The following is a 26,329-nucleotide window of genomic DNA, read 5'->3' on the forward strand; positions in this document are numbered from 1 at the left end:
TAATGCATCCACAGTTGCATTATAAAGCCAGGAGGTCAGTCCCCTGATCAGTTTACGCACAACATTGACGATGAACATTACTTTGAGACCCAGTCTGCTGATCCCGCTTACCCCACGCGCTAATTGTTGTTTTTTTTCATCCCGGATTACACTGTTATTGCACCAGTAATTGCATTTTTAAGCCACGAGGACAGTCCCTTAAACGGTTTACGTACAACACTGACGAGGGGCACTATTTTGCAGCCCAGTCTGCTGTCCCTGCCTACCCCGCCCGCGAGTTTTTTTATTCCGGAATACAATGATAATGCAACCACAGCTGCATGCTAAAACCACGAGGACAGTCCTCTTAACAATTTACGCTTAACACTGACGAGGAGTACTACCCCACCCGCCATTTATTTTCCCCGATTACACTGCTAATGCATCCAGAGTTGCATTCTATAGCAACGAGGACAGTCCCCTGAACAGTTTGTGCACAACGCTGACGAGCAGCACCGATATACACCGTAGTCCGCTGGTCCCGATTACCCCTACTGCCAATTTATTTTCCGATTACACTGCTAATGCACCCACAGTTGCATTCTAAAGCAACGAGGACAGTCCACTGAACAGTTTACGCACAGCGATGACGAGCACCATCTATATTCACCCCTAATACGCTGTCCAAGCTTACCCCAACCGCCAATTATTTTTTTTCCCGGTTACACTGCCATTGCACGCAGGGTTGCATTCTAAAGCAACGAGGAATGTCCCCTGAAAAGTTTACGCACAGCACCGATTTACTACCTAGCCCGCTGTCCCCGCTTACCCCACCAAACAATACTTTTTTCCCGATTACCCTGCCAATGCACCCAGAGTTGCATTCTAAAGACTCCGAAAATGAGAATGTCGTCTATAAAGAAAATGCATTCGCGAGGATAATGCTTGTTTAGGTTTTTTTGCATTGCTCTTTTGAAAGAGGCACAAAAAAGCCAAAAGGCATGCGTTCCTAATGATACAAGTCAAGGTTGCCGACAGAAATGCAGTGTATCGCTTGGAGTCTGGATCCATCTTAATGTTCTAATATTCCGAACTACGGAAATCTTAGAATCAACTAGGAGGTATGTAGTATCATCGAATCTAACATGTATGCGTCGTTTCTAGTTCTTGCATTCAGCACCCTGAAATCGAGGCAGACGCGAAGGTAACCATCCTTCTTTCTTACCTGGACCACATTGGACCAGGAGGGACTGTTAGATTCGTTGATGGCCCTGCATTAAAGAATTTACATAATGCCTGGGGGATCTTACGATATTGTTGTTTACATGAGATGCTATCTGTGAGGTAAATTTACATTACGAAAAGAAAACCCCCTTCTTTCTTAATTAACTTGCCTCCAGTAGAGATATGTTTGATATAAAAAATGATGTAGACTTAAATATCAGACGCGAATGTGTTTAGTTTCAATGGGCATCAGTATCGACAATAGCGAAACAATCACTGGATAGTCGTAAAAGCCCAGAGAAACACCTTTGTGTAAGGCTTATATAAGTGCTAGATATAAAACACTGTTTCATTTCTTATTATTGCATATATTCTCTGTTTTACGCTCATTAAGATTTTCAAAAATATTGCATAAACCCATCGGAAACAGCGAGGAAACGTGGCGATTAGCCCGCCATCAATGACCAGTTAGCTGTTTGCAATTATGCATATCTGACCCCCCCCCCCCAACCATCGATTTAATACGAAAATCTTACTTTTGACAAAGTGTAAGAAAAGTCACACAGCATATATTGCTTCGAAAATTTTGAGGTAATGGAAAATAGTTCACTTAACACTTCTCTGTACTAATAAAATCATATTATTTCAGTTTCTCATCCAAATGTATGTCAATGTTTATAAGCACACTGTGCAAAATAAACACAGTACAATAATGTAAAATACCGTTGAAATGATTGAACGCATAGTGTTTTCCTTCAAAATATCCACTTATTAGACGCGCAGCTGGTGAATACGTGAATATTGAAACCACTGTGCTGATGTTTATGACACCGTTGAAATTGTATACGTCACAAAATATATCGATTTCAAAATTGTACACGTATTTAAAATAAGATTTATCGTTCTGAATTGGTACACGTATCAATACAAGCAATTATGTTATGCAATACCAGTGAAAATACACCGTTCTCATTTGTTTATGAGTTCGTTCTTCGCAATTAGGCATAAATACTTTTGTTATTGTTTTAGCTTTAAAAGGCCGTTTTGATATTTTCAAACGCAAAATATTCCTGAAGTATTATTTAGTAACATATTAAGGTGACACACTTAACCTTTGAAATGTGTTTTTATAAACACAAGCGGTTTTAAGATAAAAAATAAAATATGAAGATAAAAAATAAAGAACAGTATTCAAATCAAGCTACTCTAGGTCTGCAGTCAATGCTTCATGTGGGCAGATACCGTTAGATGTTTTTTTTTATGTAACATGAACACTTTATTCTTATTCTTACCTTCAATTTCAGCTAAAGAAATTGCAGATATGTAATTATTAAGCACACGACTTCAGGGGCGGCTTCAGGATTTGACGTTAAAAAGGGTTTAATTAACGGAAGGAACTTATTGACTTGCGACCCTCTTTCGAAAAGGAAATTAATTTGGTTTAAACTTTAAGGTATTGGCAGGGGGTTCGAGGCTACTCCCCAAAGAACATTTTAACATTTTCAGGTACAGTCCGAAATGGTGCAATTTGGTTGCATTCTGAATGTATGTATCCTATATTGGAATAAAAGGTAAACATGGATGATTTAAGGGAGTGGGGCGCCGAGTTCTCCTCCTTGAAGTCGCTAGTGGGCTTAATCATTAAAAAATATAAATTTCGCGGGTCTTTAAGGGTCTACATACTGCAACTCTTCGATACCCACACCATGTATTATACTTTGCGTTGACAATGTGTCAGCCAAATGAGATTGTATTTGAAGTCACTTAGATGACCTGAAGTTCAATATTAATGTTTAAGAAGGGCTTGTTCGCTATGCACAATCCGCCCATTCTAAATCATTAAGAACAACCGAAGTTGCATTTTTGAATTTTAACTTTCGAAACATATAATGTAGCCTTTCAAAACAATAGTTCATTTATGAACATATGAATACAATTATAAAAGAAATTTTAAAAATATACCAACTATCATCAAAGAAGGCACTCATAACGATTTAGTAAAATTGACAACATACAAGAAGAACAAAAGGTCAATATTGGCTAATCCATGCCAGCCGATTTACGTTCAATTTCATCAGGCATCTTTGGACCATTTTAATTGACCTTGTGATGAATTAGCGCTCTAGCTAAAACATGAAAGCGATATAACATTTAAGCGTGGCCTTTTAGATAACTAAATACATGTTTAATAGCATTGCACTTAACATCAGTATTAACTTCCTTAACGGAATACAACTTTGTGTTAGTTTGTTTATTTAGTGTGTGTGAAAAATCATACATGTAGTTGTATAATGGAGCCATTTCTGCTATTTGGAATTATTCTTTGCAGCCAAGGTATCGACTATCTTTTACAAATTATGTATAGAAGAGGTATCCATGATACGCTTAAGTGACATTGACGCTAATTGTTTGAAGCAATGATTATATGCTTGATATGCGTAATGCTAAGCAGACAATAGTGTGGTGATTGTATTTTTTTAACATGATTTTGTTTTAATAACACTTTGTTTTACTTTTTATGATGAATTCTGCGGATTTCTCCTTATGTGGACCTAACTGATATGGTTATAAAACCTAATAAAACAAAAACACTCATAGTTACTGAATGCAAATATATTAAAGCATAATGCTTCAAACCCTCCGGAAATGAATGTATATATATCATATAGTTAAACATACATGAAAACGTATTGTGTTATGAAACGATAACAATAAATCTCGTATACGTTTACATAAACAAATGTACAGTTTTTAACACAAAGGGGTAAATGACTTTTAAAATGTGTTTAATATATATTGATAGTTGTCTGAAATATTTTCTGTTTGTACCCGTAAAGAGGATCAGAAATTTATTATAATTCGGAGGAACATGACATACTGGTTTTATATATGTTTTTCTTTGATTTAAAAAAAACCCAGGACGTTCTATAGTATAGTTGTAATGGTTAAAGGTTGCTTGTATATGCTTACAAAATAAATGGTTTGATGCTACGCAACAGCATTACTTTGAGTAAGTACATACTATCATCCATGAATCCTTTCAGTGACCTATATACATGAACTATTGTGTAAATTATCCACTAAGTGAATCCACTGTTTATATCTTCCGGTTCACCTGATTTAAATTAATAACGACAGACTGCTGATTTACTGAAATAAATGCGGATAAGAGTTTATCAATATCAACCCACAGTCAATCATATAACGCGTATAAATAGTATCGACAGACCCCATGCCAGGACATTTATTTGCGATCTTGAATTGAATGTCTTTTTACAGGTATATTTTACACATTATTCATATATAGTGAAAATGGGACTTACCTGGTGATTTAAAATATCTTTGATTACTGTGAAACACAGGTGGGAAAGTGCAAATTAGACTGAAATGAAAACATCCATTACCCCACCCAATGATATTTTATGTAAGTTTCACAGAAGTTTTACTATTCCCCATGTGTCAACCGACTAATAAGTTTAATCATCAACAACGCATCAACAGTTATACTCTCTTTATTACTTAACTTAAATCTCTTTTCGTTTTAGCTGCGATTGTTTGCATGTAAACTCCATTATTATGTTGATCTTTTGCACTGCATCAGCCATCTTGTTGTTTACATGTATGCACTATGTTTTCGCTTTAGGTCACATAAGTACAATTATGCTTACTTCCACTGTTAGTTATTTGTAGCTAGCACTGTTAAATTTCCACATGCTAGCTCATTTAGTCTTCATTCCATTTTTGAATATATCGGCTTAAAGCCATTGATGTTTCTATTTTTAGGATAAACATCGTATACAGTGTCGTAAACGATCAATCAATTTCGATCGTATTTTCGACGCTTTTTCGATCGATCGATTTGATCGACAATTTGCAATCATTTTGTCGATTTATTTCAATCAAATATTTGATCGAAACATTTTTCTATGTATAAAAAGGCAGCGATTTTTCAGGTTAGGGTTCAGATATTTTTTTTGGCATTATAAAGTGCAGTTGCATTATTGATAGTTTTGATTTTAAGGTTTAACGCAAAATAAAAGTACATTAACTCGGCATTATTTGAAGTACTTAAAACGGCTAGACATTGTTTTACACAATTTTATACGAATTTATATCAAATTTATTAAAATGAGACATTAACCCGAAATAACATAGTTCTTATATTACTTTCATTATATTAAATGATATTGTTGAACGTGAATGTAAAGGCTAGCCTTAATTACTTTCTACTGTATAATATATACTAGACGCAGCGACACATACTATACGGTAACAGGTTAACACGGTAATCGAAGGGTTTACGGTCTCGACGTTATTTGAAATACATTATTTATCCATGCAAGATACAATTTGTAAACTTTTAAGATGTCTTTCTTTTGTGTTGCACGTATGCAAACATAAACTGAAAGAAAATAATACAGCCTATTTAAGGCGTCAAGTCATGGACATATTTTAATGCAATATAAGTATAGCAGGTGAACGACTATGAACGTAAAATGTTATCACAGTCTTCCGAGTGGTTCCGAGTTTGATAGATGCAAATATTTGCCAAATTGTCGGTAAAAATATGTTATGTAATCATACACAATTTAAACAAACCTTTTACCTTTTAATAAGACATAACATGTATTTATTGCTACCTTTTTTATGTATTCATGTTTTTTACAAATCGAATGTGTAATTGAGGTTAGAATTGTGTGGGTAACAACCTACTCCACCGCAAAGATCAGAAGTCGAGGTCAAATGATATAATGTAATGCTATGTATTGTGTATATTTGGATTGTATTTTTAAATGACTACAAACGATCAACTACAGGTAGTTCTTTGCGTCGTGCCTGTTTACGGTGAGTTTGAAAAAAGCCACTGCAATGGCGATGTGGTGTAATGCGTTTGGCGTGATAATCTGTATCAGTCAGGTTTAAGCTTCTCCGAGCGGTTACTTCGCCAAGCATTGGGGCTATTTAAAGCTTTTTACAAGTGTTCACTATAAGAAGACGGCATTTTGCGTCCAAGACCGATGTCTATTGGTAGCAATAACAAAGTAAACCATTTCAAATGGTATAGTCATGTGATACAGAATGTAAACAATAACGTCATAACAAAATATGCAAAAAATAATATCTTACATTTTTGACAAAGCTTATGCCATTGAAATGTGTTTTATGCACCCAAAGGTGGGCATATGAAAATCGCACTGTCCGTCCGGTTTTCTGCGTCCGGGCTGTAACTTTGTCGTGCAGGGAGGGAATTTAGAAATAACATGTGATCGACACATAAAGATGAAGGGTCGGGTGCAACACTAATTTTCCTACCTTAAAGGTGAGGGTTACACTTGCTGGTCATTATGATATTTTGCATCTATAGTTGGTCGGGGCTGTACATTTGTCAGCATAAAGGTATCGTGCAATACCCATGACCCTTCCTCAAAATCCAAGGTCACACCTATAGTTGAATCATTATGAAATGCTGCATATATGCACGTATAGAACAGTTGGTCGTGTCCGGGCTGTAACTTTCGTATTTTAAAAATTCTTGGCGCATGTGTTTGTTTTGAAAAACAAAAGTGATGCAATGGGGTCTTGAAAATGCACCAGCTATATTGGTTAGACATAATGTCATGTGGTCTTGCAAGGCCACCAGCGATTTTGGATAGACATAATGCCATATGGTATAGCGAATCCATCAGCCATGTTGGTTAGGCATCGTGTCATAACTGTGGTCTTACTAATGCACCAGCCAAATTGGTTTGACATAATGCCATGTAGTGTTACAAATGCACCAGCCATGGTGATAAGACATTATGTCATGCGGTCTCTACCAAGCGCACGCTATGTTGGTTAAACATCATGCCATGTGGTTTTGCAAATGCACCAGCCATGTTGGTCAGACACAACGCCATGTTGTCTTTCAAATACACCATACTTGTTTGTTAAACATACTGCCATGTTGCCATGCAAATGCACCAGCCAAGTTGGTTAGACACAATGCCATGTGGTCTCTCAAATGCACCACCCTTGTTGGTTAGACATAATGCCATGTGGTCTTGCAAATGTACCAGCCATGCTGGTTAGACATAATAGAATAGAGTCATGGTAATGCACCAGCCATGCTTGTTAGACATAAAGCCATGAATGTGGTCTTGCAAATGCACCAGTCACGTTGGGTAGACATTTTATTTATTTGCTTCCTTTTTTATGTACTGACATCAAAGATCATTTCTCATTCGGGAGCATTCGTCACATACTGTGACAGCTCTAGTTTTACCAATTATTATCGCTCTCTTAGACAGGATGTAAGTCAAGGGAAACCGGTGTTCCCGGAGAAAACCGACTCGTTCGGCTTGGTGAATACCGACCAAAACTCACATCGTCCTGCATATTTTCAGTAGTTTTTAAACAAACCGCATTGTTGTAAATATTTTTTAAAAAGGCTGCATTGTCTACAATTAGCAAGTAGCATTCTCTCTCCATTTGCGTCTTGGACGTTAAATGGACATTTTCCTCTACATTGAGGCACCTTATAAACTGCAGGCCACGATCCCCGCATTTAGAATAACACTTAGTCTAGTACCTTTATTTATAAGTTCACCAGTCTTACATACAGTTCTTTAAAAAATGCATTTGTTTTGATTTGAAGTTTGATAAGCAAACAACCATAATTTAACGTTATTATACTATTTTGCAGTGCTCAGCACAACATTGTCGGGGAACGGGACGTCTGGAGGTTTCACAGTCGAAGAGAACGCATACCTTAAACTGACGTGCTCCACGTCTACCGATGTCCAGTATGTTAGCTATTATAGAAGATATTTGGACAGACCTCCTGATACAATAACCGCAGTAGGCTACGCCACATCAGGATGTGGCACGGACCCACTACCGCCGTCCTACCTCCGCTGCTCATGTGTCAGTAGAAGGGAATACGTCTGTGTCATCGGAACCGTCACCAGAGCCATGAACGGGAACGTTTGGTTTTGTCTAACTCCAGCAGGATATCTAAATGAAAAGAGTGGGGATAAGACAATCCTCGTAACAAGTATGTTATATCGACGTACAAAGAGTGTATTATAGTAGTTATTCGTAACAAGTATGCTTTATCGTCGTTACAGTTATGTAATATGACGTAAGGCGCTACCTTAACGGGCTTTAAGCATTATTGACGGAAATGTTATACTCGTTCCACTTTACTGATTGCAAAGTGAGATATACCAGGAATGCAAAGGACCCGTTTGTCCTATGTTAATGTAAATTGGAAGTCTTTCACCCATTTTATATAGCAAGCAGTTTTGGTTTGCTACAATTGACACTATATTGAATACCTACACAAACATGCACATTATTATTCTATGTATTATCTATGTATATGATACACAAACTAAAGAGCTACAGTATACTCTTGTTAAACGAAAATATAAAATAGAGATACACACCATTTTATACTGCATTATATAATTGAGTATATATATTAAAAACGATACCATTTTGATTAAAGATTTAGGTAACTCATTCATTTTAATTTAAATATATACTATGCATGTGCTATTTTTGCCTATAAATAAGAAGAAAATGTAAAGAACAGTTGTAATTTCAACACAATAATTGCTCCGTTTATTCAACAGACCATTGACCGTCGGTATTATCAATGCATTGCTGCATTCATTATACGCATTGCTTTAATATATGAATGTGTTTTGAGCTCTGTAAAACTAATGCACTAGCAATACAAGTCATAATAATAATACTTTTTGGTTGATCATATACTACATTATATCAGACGTCAGACGTGTAAAATAATTGGTAAAATTCTGTATTTACGGCGTAAAGGAATTCAAAAGATCTATAAAGATGGTACTCCCCACCCCCTTCACGAGTCTTTAGCCTGTTTCCATGCACCTCGCACGCGTGTTTAGTGCTTCTTCCATTTACAGTTCTCCTATTCAAACTAACTCATTCAACAGTGCTCCTTTCTGGTATAAGCCATTTCTGTAGTTTTTCAATGCTTATCACACAGTTGTCAACTTGCCACAATATGTAGCCCTTATCTATCAGTGCTTATAGCACTTTGATTTAAAGATTAAGTCGTCCGCATCACGATCTGAAAATTTGCTAAGCTTTAATATCTGCCATGTTCCTGTCATTTAAGCAATTGAATATGTTCATTTTATAATTCAACATTCAATATTCATTTATGGCAAACACTGCCGATAAAAAAAGAGAATAACCATTATTTATGTCCACAATCTGCATCGGAGAACTTCTTGACCTCGAACTGAGAATCTCTGAGATGAGTTATGCGGCGTTTTAGCCAGCTCAAAATTCAATATACTCAACCAAAACAGCATAGCCTAAATAAGCGTTGTATAAAATAAATGGGCGGCGACTTATTAGTTATAATTTTCATAATGTTTCTTGTGTAGAAACAGTCCTGCTGAATGTACCTCTAGATATTTTGTATCGGAAATTCACAAATTAAGTAAAAAGGCAATAACAAATGAATGTGTTAGTATTGAAAAATGATATGTTTGAGACGATATCATTTACTTTTCTTGTGCATCTAGTGTGAACGATGCAGTTTCTTGTTTGTCAAATAGTTATGAATGTAATAAATACTGTTCATGGCCGAACATGTTTTAAAATTAATGTGTAAACACTCCACAGATCGCACTCTAGCTGTCATTGTTTGCATCAACGCCACTTGTGTTTTGTATTCAATGACTTGTCTATGTGGTTCCCATTTGTTAAATATTGATTTAATATATTAACTTAATATCGCTTTAGTAGCTTATTGAACTTGTTATACCTATAATTTCATGGTAGCGCTTTTTGCCGGTAACCAAGTTCAGGCACAGCCATTTTCGCCAAAAGAAGTACAAAAAATAAGTTTGTTGCAGATTGCATTTACCCTAACCAGTTAAAGGAATTTCCTCCATTTTTTCATAGATTGCTGATGTTTCGTTTCCATCTTTAAATATATTAAACGTCAATACCTAAAACATAAACACAATACAAATAACATTCATTCCCTTTCGGTAGATGATACTAGGCTTTCAACAACTATACTGCAAATATACATATTTAAACAAATATAAACATGCTGAATATTATATTCCCTTATAACGGGCACTAGTTTTTACAGCTTATTTTTACAGTTAAGTGTTACGTGTTTGTTCACAGTCGGCATAACATCGGTATCTATGGTATACCCGGCGGTCCGCTCCGTCACTGTCATAGAACACACCGCCCGGCAGTTCCGGTGTGAGACATCTGCCGGGAACCCCCAGGCCATCGTGGAGTGGTACAAGGATAATGGTACACCGGGCAGGGCGGATGACACGGAAATTACAACCGGGAAAGAGACAGACTCGAGCGCAAGTGGTACTCTGATTGTGACTTTCGGTAGCCTGACGTTGACTGTGCAGAGAAACGATCACGATGTTGGTGTGTACTGCAGGGCAAAGAACGTCGGGGATTGGCTGTATTCCTTAAGTGTGATTTTAGATGTTCAATGTAAGTATCTATTGTTGTACGTGTAGAAACGTCGTTGTTTTTTTCGCATTACAGACAGGACATAAATTGCAAGGCCAATAACGGCTGTGATTGACGTTAAACATTTGTTGTCGTCTTAGATGTTCGTTGTGAGTATATTTTGCAGTACTTGGAGTCACTTTTGTATTCAAATGATATATAATACAAGTATTGCAGAGAAAACAACGGGGGGGGGGGAATTGGCTGTTTTCTTCCAATTCGTCTAAGATGTATTAGAATAAACGCGAATAAATACAGGGCGAGTAGTAGTACAACGGAACGGCGGTGCCTTGCTTTATTCATTATTGTTTTTTTCTAAAATGTTCAGTGAAAGTACGTATGTATTATTGTACATTTGTACTTGTAGCCACACTGATTGTAAATAGGCGTAGCAGACAGGGTGTGTATTGCAGGGTTAACAACGCCAAAATACAAGTTAGAAGTGTAAGATTTTAAAAACAGTTTTTCTGTGTTTTTATCATTATGATTTCATCCGATTATTTCCTGCTAAAACACAGAAAAATTGTATACACATTTGGATTCTAGGAAACTGTTTATCTTTGTTTAAACACACTCTTCAAAGCAAGTGCAGATCAGAGCTCTTTTTCATTTCTCAAAAAGTTAAATTAGACAAGGGTGAAAACGACCTCACTATGGATATGATTTCCCATGATCTCCGACAAATACTGTCATTTTTGTATTAATGCTCAAAATAACAACGTTTTCTTCTGCGTAGGAACTGCTTGGCGACCATTCTTTATAAGGCATAAGCGAATGTCTATTGGGATCCTTTTTGTTGCGAAATGTTTACGAAACAAAACACTCAAAACACACCCAAAACGAAATCACAAATATAATTAATCATGATGACACATCTGATGCTCTACCGCTGTGCTGCAACCTATTGGATTAGTTAGTAACACCATAACTATTATTTGTAGTATATATGTTTTAATTTTTTTTTAATTGTTTCAAGCATTGCACCATAAATGTAGTTCCATATGTTTGATATTAATAAATCAGTGAATATTTCGGAAAAGAATAAACAAACACATTCATAATATTGTTAATAACTTGTGTGGCAACCGCGCTTGAACGGGTAGTATCCGTACGAGGCCCTCATAAATCTTGCTGATATTTTGACATTTTTACCATACATTGATAACATCACATGATAACGTCAATTAACCAATCACGCAACAACAAAGCTGTTGACGCTTAAATGAAAACTGTGGTATTCAAAAAAGAATTTGAGCAAGTATCAACATATGCTGAAAGGTTCCAGCTTTTAGTAGCTCAGTGTTAACACTCGTAATGATTTGCAACTCTTCATTTTGTCATACAAAAAAGTGCATTTTACAAAAACATGAGCGAGTATCTATCTGCGATTTTTTTTAAGAAACAACATTGATAAATGTTCATTCGAAAATACTTGCATCACATTTATTTTAGAAACAGGAGCCTAATTTTCTTTATGTGAAATTTCATTTGAAAATATTTCATATTTCTCTAGTTGGTTTTCTCCAGTCTAATCCGGCACTCAGGCGCTGTTTGCAAAGCGCTTTGCTTCGCCCACTTATTCACCTCATAAGCATATAGTGAGTCAGTGGACCAGTTTGGAATTTCGCTGATATTTCCATTATATTTTCTGCAATACAGCATCGTGTGAACCTCGGGAATTTACCAGAAATTATATGAGACTCTATCAGAGTTATATACTCACTTTTATTTTTTTCCTATATTTATTTAATTCTAAGTGGCACTGGGTCTTAAAGTTAGGATCGAGTTTAAAACACGTCATATTATTAAAAAACAATGCTTTACTAGATATTTCTAGCTCTATTAGATACTCTGATATTCCATGTCAGGTTTGGACAAAAATCATCATTTAGTCTCTTCTTAGCATAAGCCAAAACTAGTTTACCATAACGTATCCCTTCCTACTTCTTGGAAGAGCCATACATCATAAAAAAGCGAGTGAACATTACAGATATCGTTATAACGGGCATCAACCTTTTTAATAGGGTTCCTTTCAGAGTTATGCTAAAAGTAAGATATATGTTTTTATTAAACTTATTATCACGTGTACCTAGTAACTTAACCCAACACTTTACAATATTATATTAACTGTATTTCATTTCCTCTTTTTAAAGATGAGCCCTCCACTCCGAAAGTTTCCTACAAGGGTTCCGAGGTTACCACTGTACGGGTAATATCCGGACGATCCATGACGCTTACATGCAGCAGCATGGGGAACCCGAGCCCTGCTTTCATCTGGATATACCCTGGTGGAGGCTCAGTAAGTGGCCCCACCTTCACACTGGCCAGCGTGCAGACAACACACGCCGGAACTGTTACATGTACAGCAAATAACCAGTTGTCACCTACTGGAGGGACAGTGGTTGATAAAACTGAACCAACAACCATCAACCTTCAGGTTTTGTGTAAGTGAGGTCAAATAAAGGATAGTGCATTAATACATTTTGTTTAAGATAAAACGCTTTCCGGAAACAGTAATATAACAGCAAATGTAGCTGCATTATCCCTCTCGAACCAATAAAAATACCTATTCAAATTTAAATCAAAGGGAATGAAACTCGATAAGGCTTAAATTCATCTCCCTTAGGCGATATTGTTCTGCTGTGCGAATAAAATATAACTCAGTTTTGTACATAAAATGTGTTGGTACTTTATTTATAAATGGCTTTAGTTCTCTAAACTATTTCGGTTTGAGTAGATTTGGTGTTTACGATTCATTCATGACAAAATATAATTATGTGAAGATATTCGGATAATACAGATAATTATTTTCTGATACTAACTGTATACGACGTAAAGTAAATCTAACTCGCAATGGGACATGCATAATATAAACAGCAGATATTAATTTGTTTTCATTTTTAATTCAAAAAACAATGTAAATTATGTACCAACGAAATACCTTATGGGTTCTATCAGGCAGCATTGATTATGCTTATGATTTCACTGAAACGTCATAAAATTACTGATTTAGGGATGTGTTTCATATTTCTGCTATCTCATATTAATCACAGAGACTAAAGACAAATATCCTTATTACACACAAATTATTTTGGAATCTTTATTTTTATAACTGTAACGGCGTTATCAAAACAAAGGGAAGGAACGAAAGACCGAGGCTATTGGTCTGAATCGTAAATGTGTTGTTAATTAAGATATATGATGCAATAATTCCTAGTTATGCGAATTTAAAAAAGAAGTTCCACCATTTGGTACATAGCAGAATTTTTCTAAAAGTAAAAATACTTAAGTAAAAAATACATAACATTGTTACGGTTATATGCATTGTATAATGTATAGTAGTGGAAAAAAACAACTGATACGCCCGGCCAAGATCATACAATAATTATATATCAGTTTACCTAAAACACACATAAATACAATCAGCGTCATATATATTTCGGGCATTTCTATCAGAGGACAAATACCGTATTACAACCTGTACCTGTTCCACTAACGTTTTCCGGATCATATCATTACATTATGGTGTAATCTTATGTATTCTACATGTAGCTTCTCTACGTTCACAAGTTTGTGCCATCGAATGCTGCTATACTAGTCGACAACAGAGAACCCAAAATCAGCTGCAGCAGTTCCACCAACACGCCCAGACCACGACATTTATTAGTTATTGAGAAGAATTGTAACTTTATTCGATACGTATATCTTCTGCTCACACCAACATGCACGTCAAGCGGAACAACTATCTCGACCACTGCTATACATGTCAAGTGCGAGCCGTATCAATTCATCCGATCCATCCTATAACACAAGAATTTATAACAATATAGTCGTACTTTTATTCTTCTGCAGATCCACCGAGTTCACCCACTTGTACCATCAGTGGAACTTCTATCTCGACCACGGCCATACTAGTGGAGGGCACAGACCGCATTATCAGCTGCACCAGTTACACCAACCCACCCCTTGTCACGTACATGTGGTCAACTCCGAGTCGTGGACAAGTGTCTGGAGCCAGTTTGTCCCTGACAAATGTCGAGCACCCAGCTGACCAAGGCCAGTACACCATTACGGCCACAAACATAATGAACCCAACAGTAGGAAATACGGAAACGGGAACAAGCAACACATCGTTCTCGGTAGATGTTCAGTGTAAGTTGTTATTATGAAATATTCAATTTGGACTGATATAACTTAGGCAAACTGTTACAAATCCTGTTAGATCTACCTTCGCTATATTCACCTATTGTCTGTCGCGTACAACGCTGCATAAAAGTACATATTAATTAATTATTACGTATTTGACAACATACCGGAACAATCATAGTACTAATACTTTACAATAGACGAAAAGGTATGCCAAGACTCGTTCAATCCGGACTTAAGTCGGGCAATACGAGTTTTTGCCGATGATTGGCTACTAACCTCGCGAGAAATTGACCATTTTCATTGTCTGTCGAAACTCGCCCTAATATGAGAATGCTGCAAAAAAAATAATTCGGCAACCATTTTGTTTTTCGTTTAACCGACTGTTTTAAACATTATGTACCTTTTTCTAAACATATTTGTAATTACAAGCCTATCGAATACTTGTACCACTGTGTACGGTTTGCTATTTCAGTTATGTTTAACATGTTATTGAATTTTATAACAATTAATTGTTTGGAAACGGACAAAATGGACGACTAAAGTGAAAACAATTTTGAAATTTCGGCGTACGATTTACGAAATAATCTCGAAAAAAATATATGATTCATTAGAATGTACAGTGCATGAGGCTTTATTAATAAGAATGTGCAATGTCACTATAAATGATGTATGACAAATTCAGCAAAGCCAAGTCTAAAAAAGCAGGATCAATTAATGAAAAAGTGAAATAAGCTTCAATAATAAGGTAAGATACCAGAACGTATTTAATCAAACTGTCGTAGCATATGTAATAGTTATTTAATTAATTACTCGTAAATTAGGTGATTTTCTATTGACCGACTTATTTGCCCTTAGTAAGCAGTATAAGCATTCGTCCTTCAATATGAAACCAAATAATTAATAACATAATATTATTAACCACATATTTACTTCTCTAGTTGGACCTAAAGTGCAACTTCCTCAGACTGATGACGTTTTGGAGGGCAGTGTGGTAAACTATTCATGTTCTATCATCTCTGGGAACCCTTCTCAGACATTCTTTATCTGGACGAGGTCATTTGATAGCAGGCAATGGAATAGCCAGATTTTCAGTATTACCTCTGTGCAGAAATCAGACGACGGCATGTACACATGTACCGCGTCAAACCTTATGACGCCTACTGGATCTACCGGCCAGACAGGAAATCATAGCGGAAGCATGCACCTTAATGTTCAGTGTATGTATATTATTGTACAATTATTTACTTATAAGATTTGTAAGTACTGTCCATAAACCATTATATAATTTTTAAAAAGACGTAAGTCCAGGGCATTAATGATATTGCGGTCCATGTGAACAGCAATTTGAATAAGTTCATTACCTTTATATTATAATGTTATTAATTAGGTGATTTCATATTGGCCTAGTTATTTGTCCGAGGTTAGCTGTAATTGCCTGAGCCCGAAAGGGCGAAGGCAAATACAGCTGACCGAGGACAAATAACTGGGTCAATATGAAATCACCTAATTAATAAGTATTTTATCAATTAACTATTACTATTTCGGTTAAAACATTCTTATACTATAACTAACCTTTAGTTCACATTGAATTTGAAGCCGTATTTATCCCTTATTCATTCATGGTGTCTGCTTTTCTAGACTTGACTTTGCTGATTTTGACATGCATCCTTATAGTGACATTGCACATACTTATGAATAAAGCACTGTACATTGTAAGAAAGCATGTTTTTTCGTCTAAATCGTTTGCCAAAACTTCAAATGTTTCACCTTCGTTGTCCATTTTGTAGGTGTAAAAATATAATAGTCGTAAAATCCACCAACGGGTTAAGTACAACTGTTATATCAAAAAGTGGTTCAATCATTTTATAGGTTCAAGTGTTCCAAAGAGGTTTACACGAAGCACAAAATTTTCAAAACAGTCGGAAACGGAAAACAAAATGGCTACCTTTAAAAATAATTTCCAGCGTATTTCTCATATTAGGCGAGTTTCGACAGCCAATGAAAATGGCTCATTTCTCAAATCCTATATTAGGCGAGTTTTATAGCCAATCAAAACGGAGGAAACTCATATGAGCCGAGTTTTGTTGATATTGCCGAGTTTGGTCGATATAGAGCGAGTTCTGGCATATATTGTCTTTAATTGTCTGGTATTGGTACCGCAATTGTCTCTGTATCTCGTCAAATACGTAATAGTTGATTAATAATACATAATATTGTTTGATTTGGCAATTGGTTTGGGGAAGGAAAGTCCGAATACTCTCTTGTATTGGTAGTGGCAGTCGATCCAGACAAGTTGTTTTAAGGTGATATGCATCCTTACATATGTCTTCATCTTGTAAATATATCGTTACGAACACGATCTTGTTGCATTATTATATTACCAAACCCTCTTTTACCAAGAAAAAATGGATAATAAAAATCAAAACAAGCCCTGTTGTAAGTCCCATTGAATTAAAAAAGTTGATTGTGTGGTGTCATGGTTTTGATAGATTAATAGGATTAAATAAATGATTGGAACTACTCGATTTGCAATTTCGAGACAGATTCATAAATATTGTTCAGGCTATATATAGATAAAACATTAAATTTTTGGACAAGTCAATATTGACGTATATATTAATACTTTTTATTTTGTCCAGGGAAATTGCTTTTTGTCCAATTATGGTCGTTATATTTAAAAGTCCTGCATGTTTGCATATTATATCTTTAAATCACAAAGTGATCATGATGAGGTATAATATTATTGGTCGGTCTTTGTCCGTCTTACGCCGTCAAGTTCGATTATGTGTAGACGAGACAACATATCATTCACTTTGTAAGCTCCTTTTCATCTTGTGAACTATGGCGAAATGTTTGTCTGATTTACTTTTACATCTAGTTTAAACTTGGTTATTGCCTATTTATACATTGAACGTTAGTTAATGGGTCAAATATGGGTAGGTTTGACACATTCAAACGCTATTCAAATGTGATGTGATAGTATGATTTCAACTACTATAATCTGCTAAATGGCATTACATATATATAGGTATTTATTCGTATTGTATGTGTATACAAATCTTAGAGTTGATAATTACATCTCTAGAATAAGCTTTGTGAGGAGAAAACGTACACTATATGTTTGCATACAATATTATGCTATAAACATATGTACTTACACTGTACCAATATTGTGTTCTAGATAAGTCAAGCGTAACAGAGTTTCGTGTGACTGGAAACAGACACGAAGCAAACGTAACAGAAACAGAGAAAAACAGTACGACGTTTACCTGTATGGTGGATAGCAATCCTCCATCAACCATCAAGATAAAGAAGGACGGCGAGCTGAGGAGATCCGTCATTCACTCGACACAGCTGGAGTACACGATTGCAAAACTGTCATGCACGGATGCTGGGCTGTACACTTGTGATGCCAGCAACCAGTTTAATTTCGACAAACATTCAGCAAAGGATTTACATATGTATGTTACATGTAAGTTTACACAGCCTTTTCATTATCAGCATTTCATGCTAATATATCTTCTTACACATGCCTTTTTAATATACATTTGTCAATATTTTATAAAGATTTATTCACAAAACATAATTGTTCAGTCATTTCTTTAAAGTTATTCCTTATGTATTTGATACTTTGTGAAATAAAAGTATTCATAAGAGTAGTTATATATACTCTGGAAATATGGATTCGTCTTTCAGGTTCACCAAGGCGCCCTCCTGGCCAGGATATCAAGTTGAACTTTACAGCTCGATTACATGATAATGTAACACTGCAGTACACTGTGGTTGCGTACCCAGTCCCGATCGCTTCACAGTTCGTCTGGAAAAGATGTTTGAGGAGAAATATGTGCATACAATTGTCAAACATCACCGCAAAATATGAAATTACAACAATGGACTTGTCGAGTAACTTGACCATTGAGGATGCTGATATTGATGATTTCGGCGCGTACAGTCTTTCAATTAAAAATGACATTGGCGAGGAACTAGTCGAGGATATGTTTCTGCAATCAGTCGGTATCAGTATAACGCAAACATTTAAAGTAAATCCATTGCAATATTTTGTGCTATTTGTGAGTTTTTTTTTGAAAAAATACTCTTTTCTTATAGGCGGTTTTTAAATTTTATATTAACATTATAAACGTTTCAGGTCCACCTGATACTCCAAGCTGGTTCATGGTGATTCCAGATACAGTCACGAGTTCAAGCGCTGTTTTGTCATGGATTCCAGGACCTAACAATGGGTCTCCACAAACGTTCCACATATCATATCGAGTACTAAATACTTTGGCGGATTGGCTGGATGTTAGTGTTCAACATAACGGAGAAACTGAGATGAACGATACCCTTATTAGTTTAGAACCAGGGAGATCTTATTTTGTCAAATGCTATGCTCTGAATATAGCAGGTGAATCTGCGAAACAAATACTAACATTCAGCACATTAAAAGGTATATCATCAGGTATTTTGAATGTCTTTTTATCGCAAAAAAATGATGAATATGGTATCAAAACCACTATATTTAACGTACCGAGATAGAGATATTGTTGTAACCATCTTACAGAAGTCGCCAATGCTAAACCACAAATAGCTGCAATTGCTGGTGGTGTAACAGCTTGGGTTATAACGATGGTAGCCATTGTTGTCGTCTTCTGTGTTCTTCGAAATCAATATTCTGTATCGTGTGCGTTCAAGGTCACCCGTAAAGAAGGTACGATGTTTTGTTCTCTTTGCTTTGTATAAAGTCCATTTACTGATCTAAAACATATACAATATCATGTCCTGGTATAACTCGAAGGAAGCTCGAGCAAGTTTGTGGAAATTATTAGATTTCGAAACATTGATGTAATTAGCAATACGCCCCAAGTCGATTAAACTTTCGATTGCTTAAAATGAACAAATTTATTATTTCACAGTCCCTAAATGTGCAAAAATAAGTTTAAGATTAAATTGTGTTGCACAGTCATTCGTTCGGGATTGGACTTTGTAAAATTCTTTATTAATTACAATATGACCTAATTTATTAATGGGGTTTCACTACTTTCTTATTTACAGATTCACGCTCAAGACCTACCGTGTAAGTTTTAATTGGGAAGGGACATCTCAGTAATGTATTTTAGAAAGCAGTTATAAAGTGACATCTCTAGTTTTGAAATTTTATATTTTGCATTGCTATGAACTATTGAAGTGTGGTTATATTGATGTCTACGACAAAAAGTTTTATTTTGTTTTCATTTATTAATTTTACATTGACCTTGTAACCGGGAAATCTTGGAACGTATTCAAAGTCAATCATATGACCACCACACTGTTTTTTTGGCGGTTTTTATTGTTTTTCTTGTTCATATATCCATAGCAACGAAATAAAGTTATTTGGATGTTTTGTTTTTAAAAGTTAATTATTTTCCCACGTCCACCTTACATGTCCTATATCTGTATGTTTGTCAACGTTTAAACAATTCAGACCTTTTGCTGAGATTCCTGGTGATAACGATGCCACAACTTACGAAACTGTATCAGCAAAAAACAACACGCCTCTTTACGACGTTTTGAGTAAGTATCATATGTTATTGTTTGAAAATTTATGTAGTGCTGTTTTGTTTTTTTCATTTAAGTACTGTTTTTAAAGATTGTTAATCAATTTCCTGTATACTATGATGTTTGATTGCATGTAATTCAACAAGACTATATCCTCAAAATTGACTGGTGTATACATTAACTTTAAAATGAGCAATAAATAGGACCCCTCGTATTAACATTTCGTCCATTAATTAGCCAGACTCAGTGTGTCAGGAATATTATTATGACTGGCCTTAAAAATCAGCTTATTCTATTTAATGAATATTATGTAATATAATTCCTAAAAATTGAAGTAAATTGTTCTCATTTATGATTGTTGTTTCAGGTGTTGGAAATGAAGGGTAGGAACCTATTTCATTTTAAATCACGTAAAGCGATGATATTTAACGAACATCTCGTATATGTGTTAGTGTATTTTAATCTTCGTGTATGAATGCATTAATGCCCGTTTTTGAGTTTTTGAGATAACCCTACTATACAAAAGGTGTTGTTAAAATACATCCGCATGACAGTTATTGCACCGTAAGAATGACAGCACAGAACAAATTGATAACACCCAACGCTCGTGACTGAAATAAAGCATAGCTGACGATTTACATTCAAAACATTGGGTTGAGGGTTTAGTTAGTTAGTCTATTATATTTCTATTTATCGTTGATATGAAGTTTCTCTTATAGACCGGTTAATCCACACGTGTACATGCCGCTAGATGAGTCCATGGCAAATCCCTGTCCAAAAAAGGAGGAATCAAAGACAGGTACACCTTTTAACCTCTCAAATACGGTGATTAGCTATATGTGATCACTTGGTAAGAGTAGCCATTATTTCGTTGTACATTGAAACAAATACTTGCTCATTTTTATTAAATGCCTAAAGGTGATTAAAATGGCATTTAATTGTATTGTATCCAAAATACGCGTCGGACCAACAAGCCAAGTCTGAAAACATTCACAAATAAGAACAAAAAAATGAATTTTTAGTCGGGTAAAAAACTTTCTTAAAAATGTGTGTAGGTTATAAAGTTATTTCACAAGTGATTAGAAAACATTGCTCCCGGCGTTATCTTGGTGGAGGTAAAAACTATCTCGATTAACACTGAAACAAATAATTGCTCTTTTAAGGCGTATGCCTTAAATGGCAATTGCAACTAAACGTCTTATTTTCCGCTGTCTTATTCTGCTTAATGTTGAACCACACCTCATTCCAGTTGATATTTATTCCGCAAACATATCTACTCACTGCCGAAAAAGTATCAAAGTACTGGAACAAGCAAAATATCACAAGCATATTATTGTGATCTGCCATTATCCTGGTCATTTTGTACGTTTTTGCTGAACATAGAGTCACAGACTTACTTAACATATACAGATTTGTCACTGTGTGTCAAAGAAATAAGACTGGTTACCAAAATTTAATTTGGCTAGATAGAGTGGACTTTTCTATAGGACTTTGCAGGGCTGGTCAGTATATATATATACATATATATATATATATATATATATATATATATATATATATATATATATATATATATATATATATATATATATATATATATATATCAACGTGCTCTAGATATTTGCCATGGAATAACAAGTTCCATTAATGAAACAAACTAACTAATATCAATGCCATTTGCTTAAGTTATTAATTACAAATGTATGTTTGCTTTACCCAATATTTTAAGCAACAGGACATATCTCGGCTGCCAAATTAATTGTTTAGTAAAGCAAAAAAAAAGATAACGGAATTGGTGTGAATGTTTTTAGCCAACCAGGACGTTTGCCTGAACAGCTTAATAACTAACTGATGACTAAATGGAATAGTATGCAAGATTTGTTGGGTTAGATACTGACAAAACTCCATAAACCACAAGAAAGCATGAAATTAAAAATGTAAATTAAAATGAGCCCCATGTTCTAAAACACTTTAATGTCAAATATTACGTCGCTTCGATGATGCGAAAACTTGCTGTGGCGTGTTGCCTTACCACACCCTTCCTTCAATTCCTTCTCAGTGGTGGGTTAGCTGCCCCCGCTTCCCTAACAGTTGTGCATTATTGGCAGTCACTTTTCTTGCAATGAACCGTAAGTGGCAATTGGTTTTCTTAGACTGACACCTATTTGCATTGGTTTCACTTCCTTTGGCTCGCTACAGGTGTTCACTTATGGAAGTGCGTTAGTTATCCGTCAATTCCTTTACAGTGGTGGTTTATTGCCTCCGCCGTCCATATAATGGCGCCTAAGTTGGCCTCCTTTATGAGTACAACGGATTGAAAGTGCACATCGCTACACTCGCGAGGGTTCATTAGTAGTTTTGCTTGCCTCTCAGTGATGCATTACTAGCTTTCACTTGCCTCAGCTTCATATATTCTTTACATTCGAACTTAACCATGCTATTGGCATGTGGATGCAATATTTACTTTAGGAGTATACAAATAATGTTTCATTAATACATTGATAAGATTAAATATTATTCATGGCATTATTGTTTGAATAAACTATTGAATGAGTGAGTGAATGAATATCTCAATCCGTGGAGGCCATTTTTATAAGAAAACTCAAAATATCATATTATTTTTATTTTTCTTTCATATGCAGAGGTTCCCATTTACCACAACACGATGGCGAAGAACCAAGTGCAGACGGTTCTTTGAGTGAGAAATCCGAATTCCATGTATGATGAGCTCACAAGCTCATGAGCTATGATGATTAATTGTTGTCGATACTGAATAACTCCGCAATGCTATTTGTTGATTGTACAGTATTGATATATATACTGATAATAAAATGAGAGTATGCTGCGAATTGTGTACGAACTAACTATCCATCCTAAAACTGTAAATCTATTTTATATAAAAGCAAATAATAACATACAACTGGACACTTAATTATTAAGATCTAACGTGCATATTTCGTTAGTTTTATTTTCAACTCATTCCCAGAAAAAATATGGATGAACTTATTTGTTTACGGAGAATACTTTCGACCTGATTAATATCTCATGTTCATCGATAAGCTTCTGTGTGACCTAGAGGCTTCAGATGAACTAACGATGAAGTTTACGAACATCGTCACTACCATGCCAAGATTAACGCTGTGACGAGTTATACCAATACTGTAATGATCGCAAAAGTAAAGATGATGCTGTGCTTATCAACTCAACTATCGTTCATTAAACAAAATCGGCAACTCTCTTTGGAATAGACCTCCATAAATCGTTCTAATAAAACCGTGCTGTTAAAGCTAGAGAAATGAATGGTGTTTGTATGTGAGCAATAAACGTGAATAAATGTAACAATTGTGCAGTATTATGAAATTCATGTCTGTTATTAATGTCTTTGTAAGAACTATTACTCGGCGAATAATACTCACGTATATGACATGATTCTACGATCAATTAGCCTGTTACATTGCATTACTTAAATCAGCATTTTAATTTTAATGTTTTTGTTCAATATATTATGGTCTGGCATTAATGCTTTATTAACAGGTACTGGTTGCTCTTAATACTGGTACATGTTTTGCCTTACATTATAATTAATATAAACCACCCAAGAATACTTGTGTTTCTTTATCGGCAAGTTATTGCAACATGTGCGATTACGGAAACCGAAATACTTGTGTTTTGCTAGTGTTACAGTAACATGGCGTTGGTGTGGTATTCGCAGTAGATGTGATTTGTTTTGCAAAACAATAAATTTTATTCTCTTGTGCCTTACTATATACATGTTAACCAACTACATCATGATATATAATTTCTTGCTTAAATAAACTGTTTTACAGTGGCTTTACATTATACCCTATCACAGCAACGGAGCACTTTGACGCATTAAAACGTCAAAATACAACGTCACATCACATTGTTTCTCCCATGTAGCTCACGCACTTGTTGTGTATTGTAAATGTGACTGTACCAGTACTACTTATACATTTAACACAATATTTCCACAGTAGGTCGTCCGACCAGTGCCAGTCTCTGCATATAAGTGAATCCTTGTTCACGTAAATACCTTTCAGGCTTGGAAAAACAGTAAAGTCCATTGGAGCGCAATACCGACGATAGAGAGCGTGCTCCAAACGTCAAAAGTCAAGGAAATCAATAGTCATCAGTGTATCGGTGGCTCACTGTGAAAGTGCATTGTTTTGTTGATATATGGTAGCATAAATGTCCACAAGAGGCCGCTCCGTACGGTAGGCGTTCAAGTCCTTGCGTATTACCTGAAAATGAAACAAATATGCATTACAGCACATTTGAAAGTTTTAACCAAGTGCCAATAAGTTGCATATTTGACCAAAGTCGGACTAAAGCTTAGAATATCCACCTTTAACTATAACCGGCATTAACCTGGTGACTGAACTGTGGTGACCCCTTAAATAATGATTAAGCTGTGGTGACATCTTCATTCATAAATACATGTTGTGCCCCTTAAATCCTAATTTACTTGGGAAATTAAAGATTGCAAGATATAATTTTGTTGTACAGGTTAGCCTACCACTTCAGTATTAAGCTACCACTATTGATTCAGTCATGGTAAAAACATTCCTTGCAGATGTGGGTATGCCATGGAAATAAATAGCATATCTTAGAAACATGACGGAGTGATGGTAAGAAATACCACATCTCTGGAACATTCAATTGTGAATACCTTTTGTCTCTTTATGTTAATAAGATGTTTAATAAATATCTCTTTATCCTCCTTTTTACATAAAAACACTAAACAAAAACAGTTATTAGTGATACAATCAGAAATGTTCGACATGTCCATAATCGAACTCCTAGCTTTCTCTTCTCCCTTTCTTGGTATCATTCTATGCTCAAGCATAGCTGTTATGCTATCCAGCATTATCATCTTGATAATCCAGAAGCGTTTTCGGTAAATATCCCAACAAATGGACTATTTTTGTCTCTTCCTGTGGAAACTTGACAATACATGTAGAAATCATAACAATATTTTCCATCGATTATGATGTCAAATCTTGGCTTGCCGTCAAATACGTCATTTAACCCTGACCCTGAAGTACTAAATTCCTGTTAAAACAATTCATTGTCCCTGAGACGCGAAAAAGTTAGACCTTCCCGGTAGTGCACACCGGTATTACCTTCCTAATATGGCGTTTTAAAATTGCCTCTCCAAATTAACTCAGTAATTCCCTAATACCCTTAACCCCTGAGAGCATTCCCTACTTACAAGTTGGTTTTAACTTTGGTTCTCCCTGTTATCTTTGATCAGTAGTTTTTTGATATCCTTCACCCCTGAGTGCTTTCCCGAATGTCAAGCCTGTTTTATCTCTCTGGTACCTTTGAACAGAAGTTCCATGGTTATTACCGCCAGAAATTCCGTCTGAACAATAAGCCTTCAGGTCTGCAACTGCGCCTGACCTTCTTGTTCTCTCTTCGACATTAGCTGCTGCTTCATATTTGTCTCTGTAATTACCTTTACAGCTTTTTCTTCGTCAACCTTGAGAACTCACTCCAGCATTCATCAGCTAACACTGTAAAAAAAGTGCTATTTTCATCCTGCTGTACTCAACCTTTAACCTTATCGGCAGATACTCTAACATCAGTATGCGTTATGGTCACTCCTTTTGCAAAGGTTACTATTGCAATTCTAAATACTGATGTTACACTGAACCTTGACTAATGCAGATTTTCAGACTCTTCTTCTTCCTGGCTTTGTACAAGTGCATCCTCATCTCTGCTTACACTTTCGTTCACATTCATTCTTCTCCTCCCTCTGCACTGAGGTGTTAATGCCTATGTTTTCAATAAGGGCCAGGCATGAAGGAACTGAATAAAGTACCTGTTGACCCTCGCCCTTTCTTCGTTTAACACGGTTTCAGACAGTCTCCTTTGGAACAACGAAGTAACAAGT

The 26,329-nt window shown here is 35.6% G+C and overlaps 1 protein-coding gene across 1 annotated transcript; it reads left to right on the forward strand.

The window, feature by feature from the left end:
• Window positions 1-3,433: 3,433 nt before the first annotated feature.
• On the forward strand, window positions 3,434-23,892 carry LOC128233654 (hemicentin-1-like). The gene is made up of 15 exons (XM_052947440.1): window positions 3,434-3,537; window positions 7,889-8,239; window positions 10,378-10,710; window positions 12,882-13,172; window positions 14,581-14,880; window positions 15,816-16,094; window positions 18,059-18,349; window positions 18,574-18,891; window positions 19,025-19,324; window positions 19,439-19,585; window positions 19,930-19,951; window positions 20,339-20,427; window positions 20,780-20,795; window positions 21,132-21,211; window positions 23,055-23,892. Exons 1-15 carry the CDS (start codon window positions 3,495-3,497, stop codon window positions 23,108-23,110), a joined length of 2,916 nt encoding a protein of 971 aa, XP_052803400.1. The 5' UTR covers window positions 3,434-3,494; the 3' UTR covers window positions 23,111-23,892.
• Window positions 23,893-26,329: the final 2,437 nt, after the last annotated feature.

This window comes from Mya arenaria, chromosome 5 (assembly GCF_026914265.1).
Source record: "Mya arenaria isolate MELC-2E11 chromosome 5, ASM2691426v1".
In the NCBI taxonomy this organism is placed as follows: Eukaryota; Metazoa; Mollusca; class Bivalvia; order Myida; family Myidae; genus Mya; species Mya arenaria.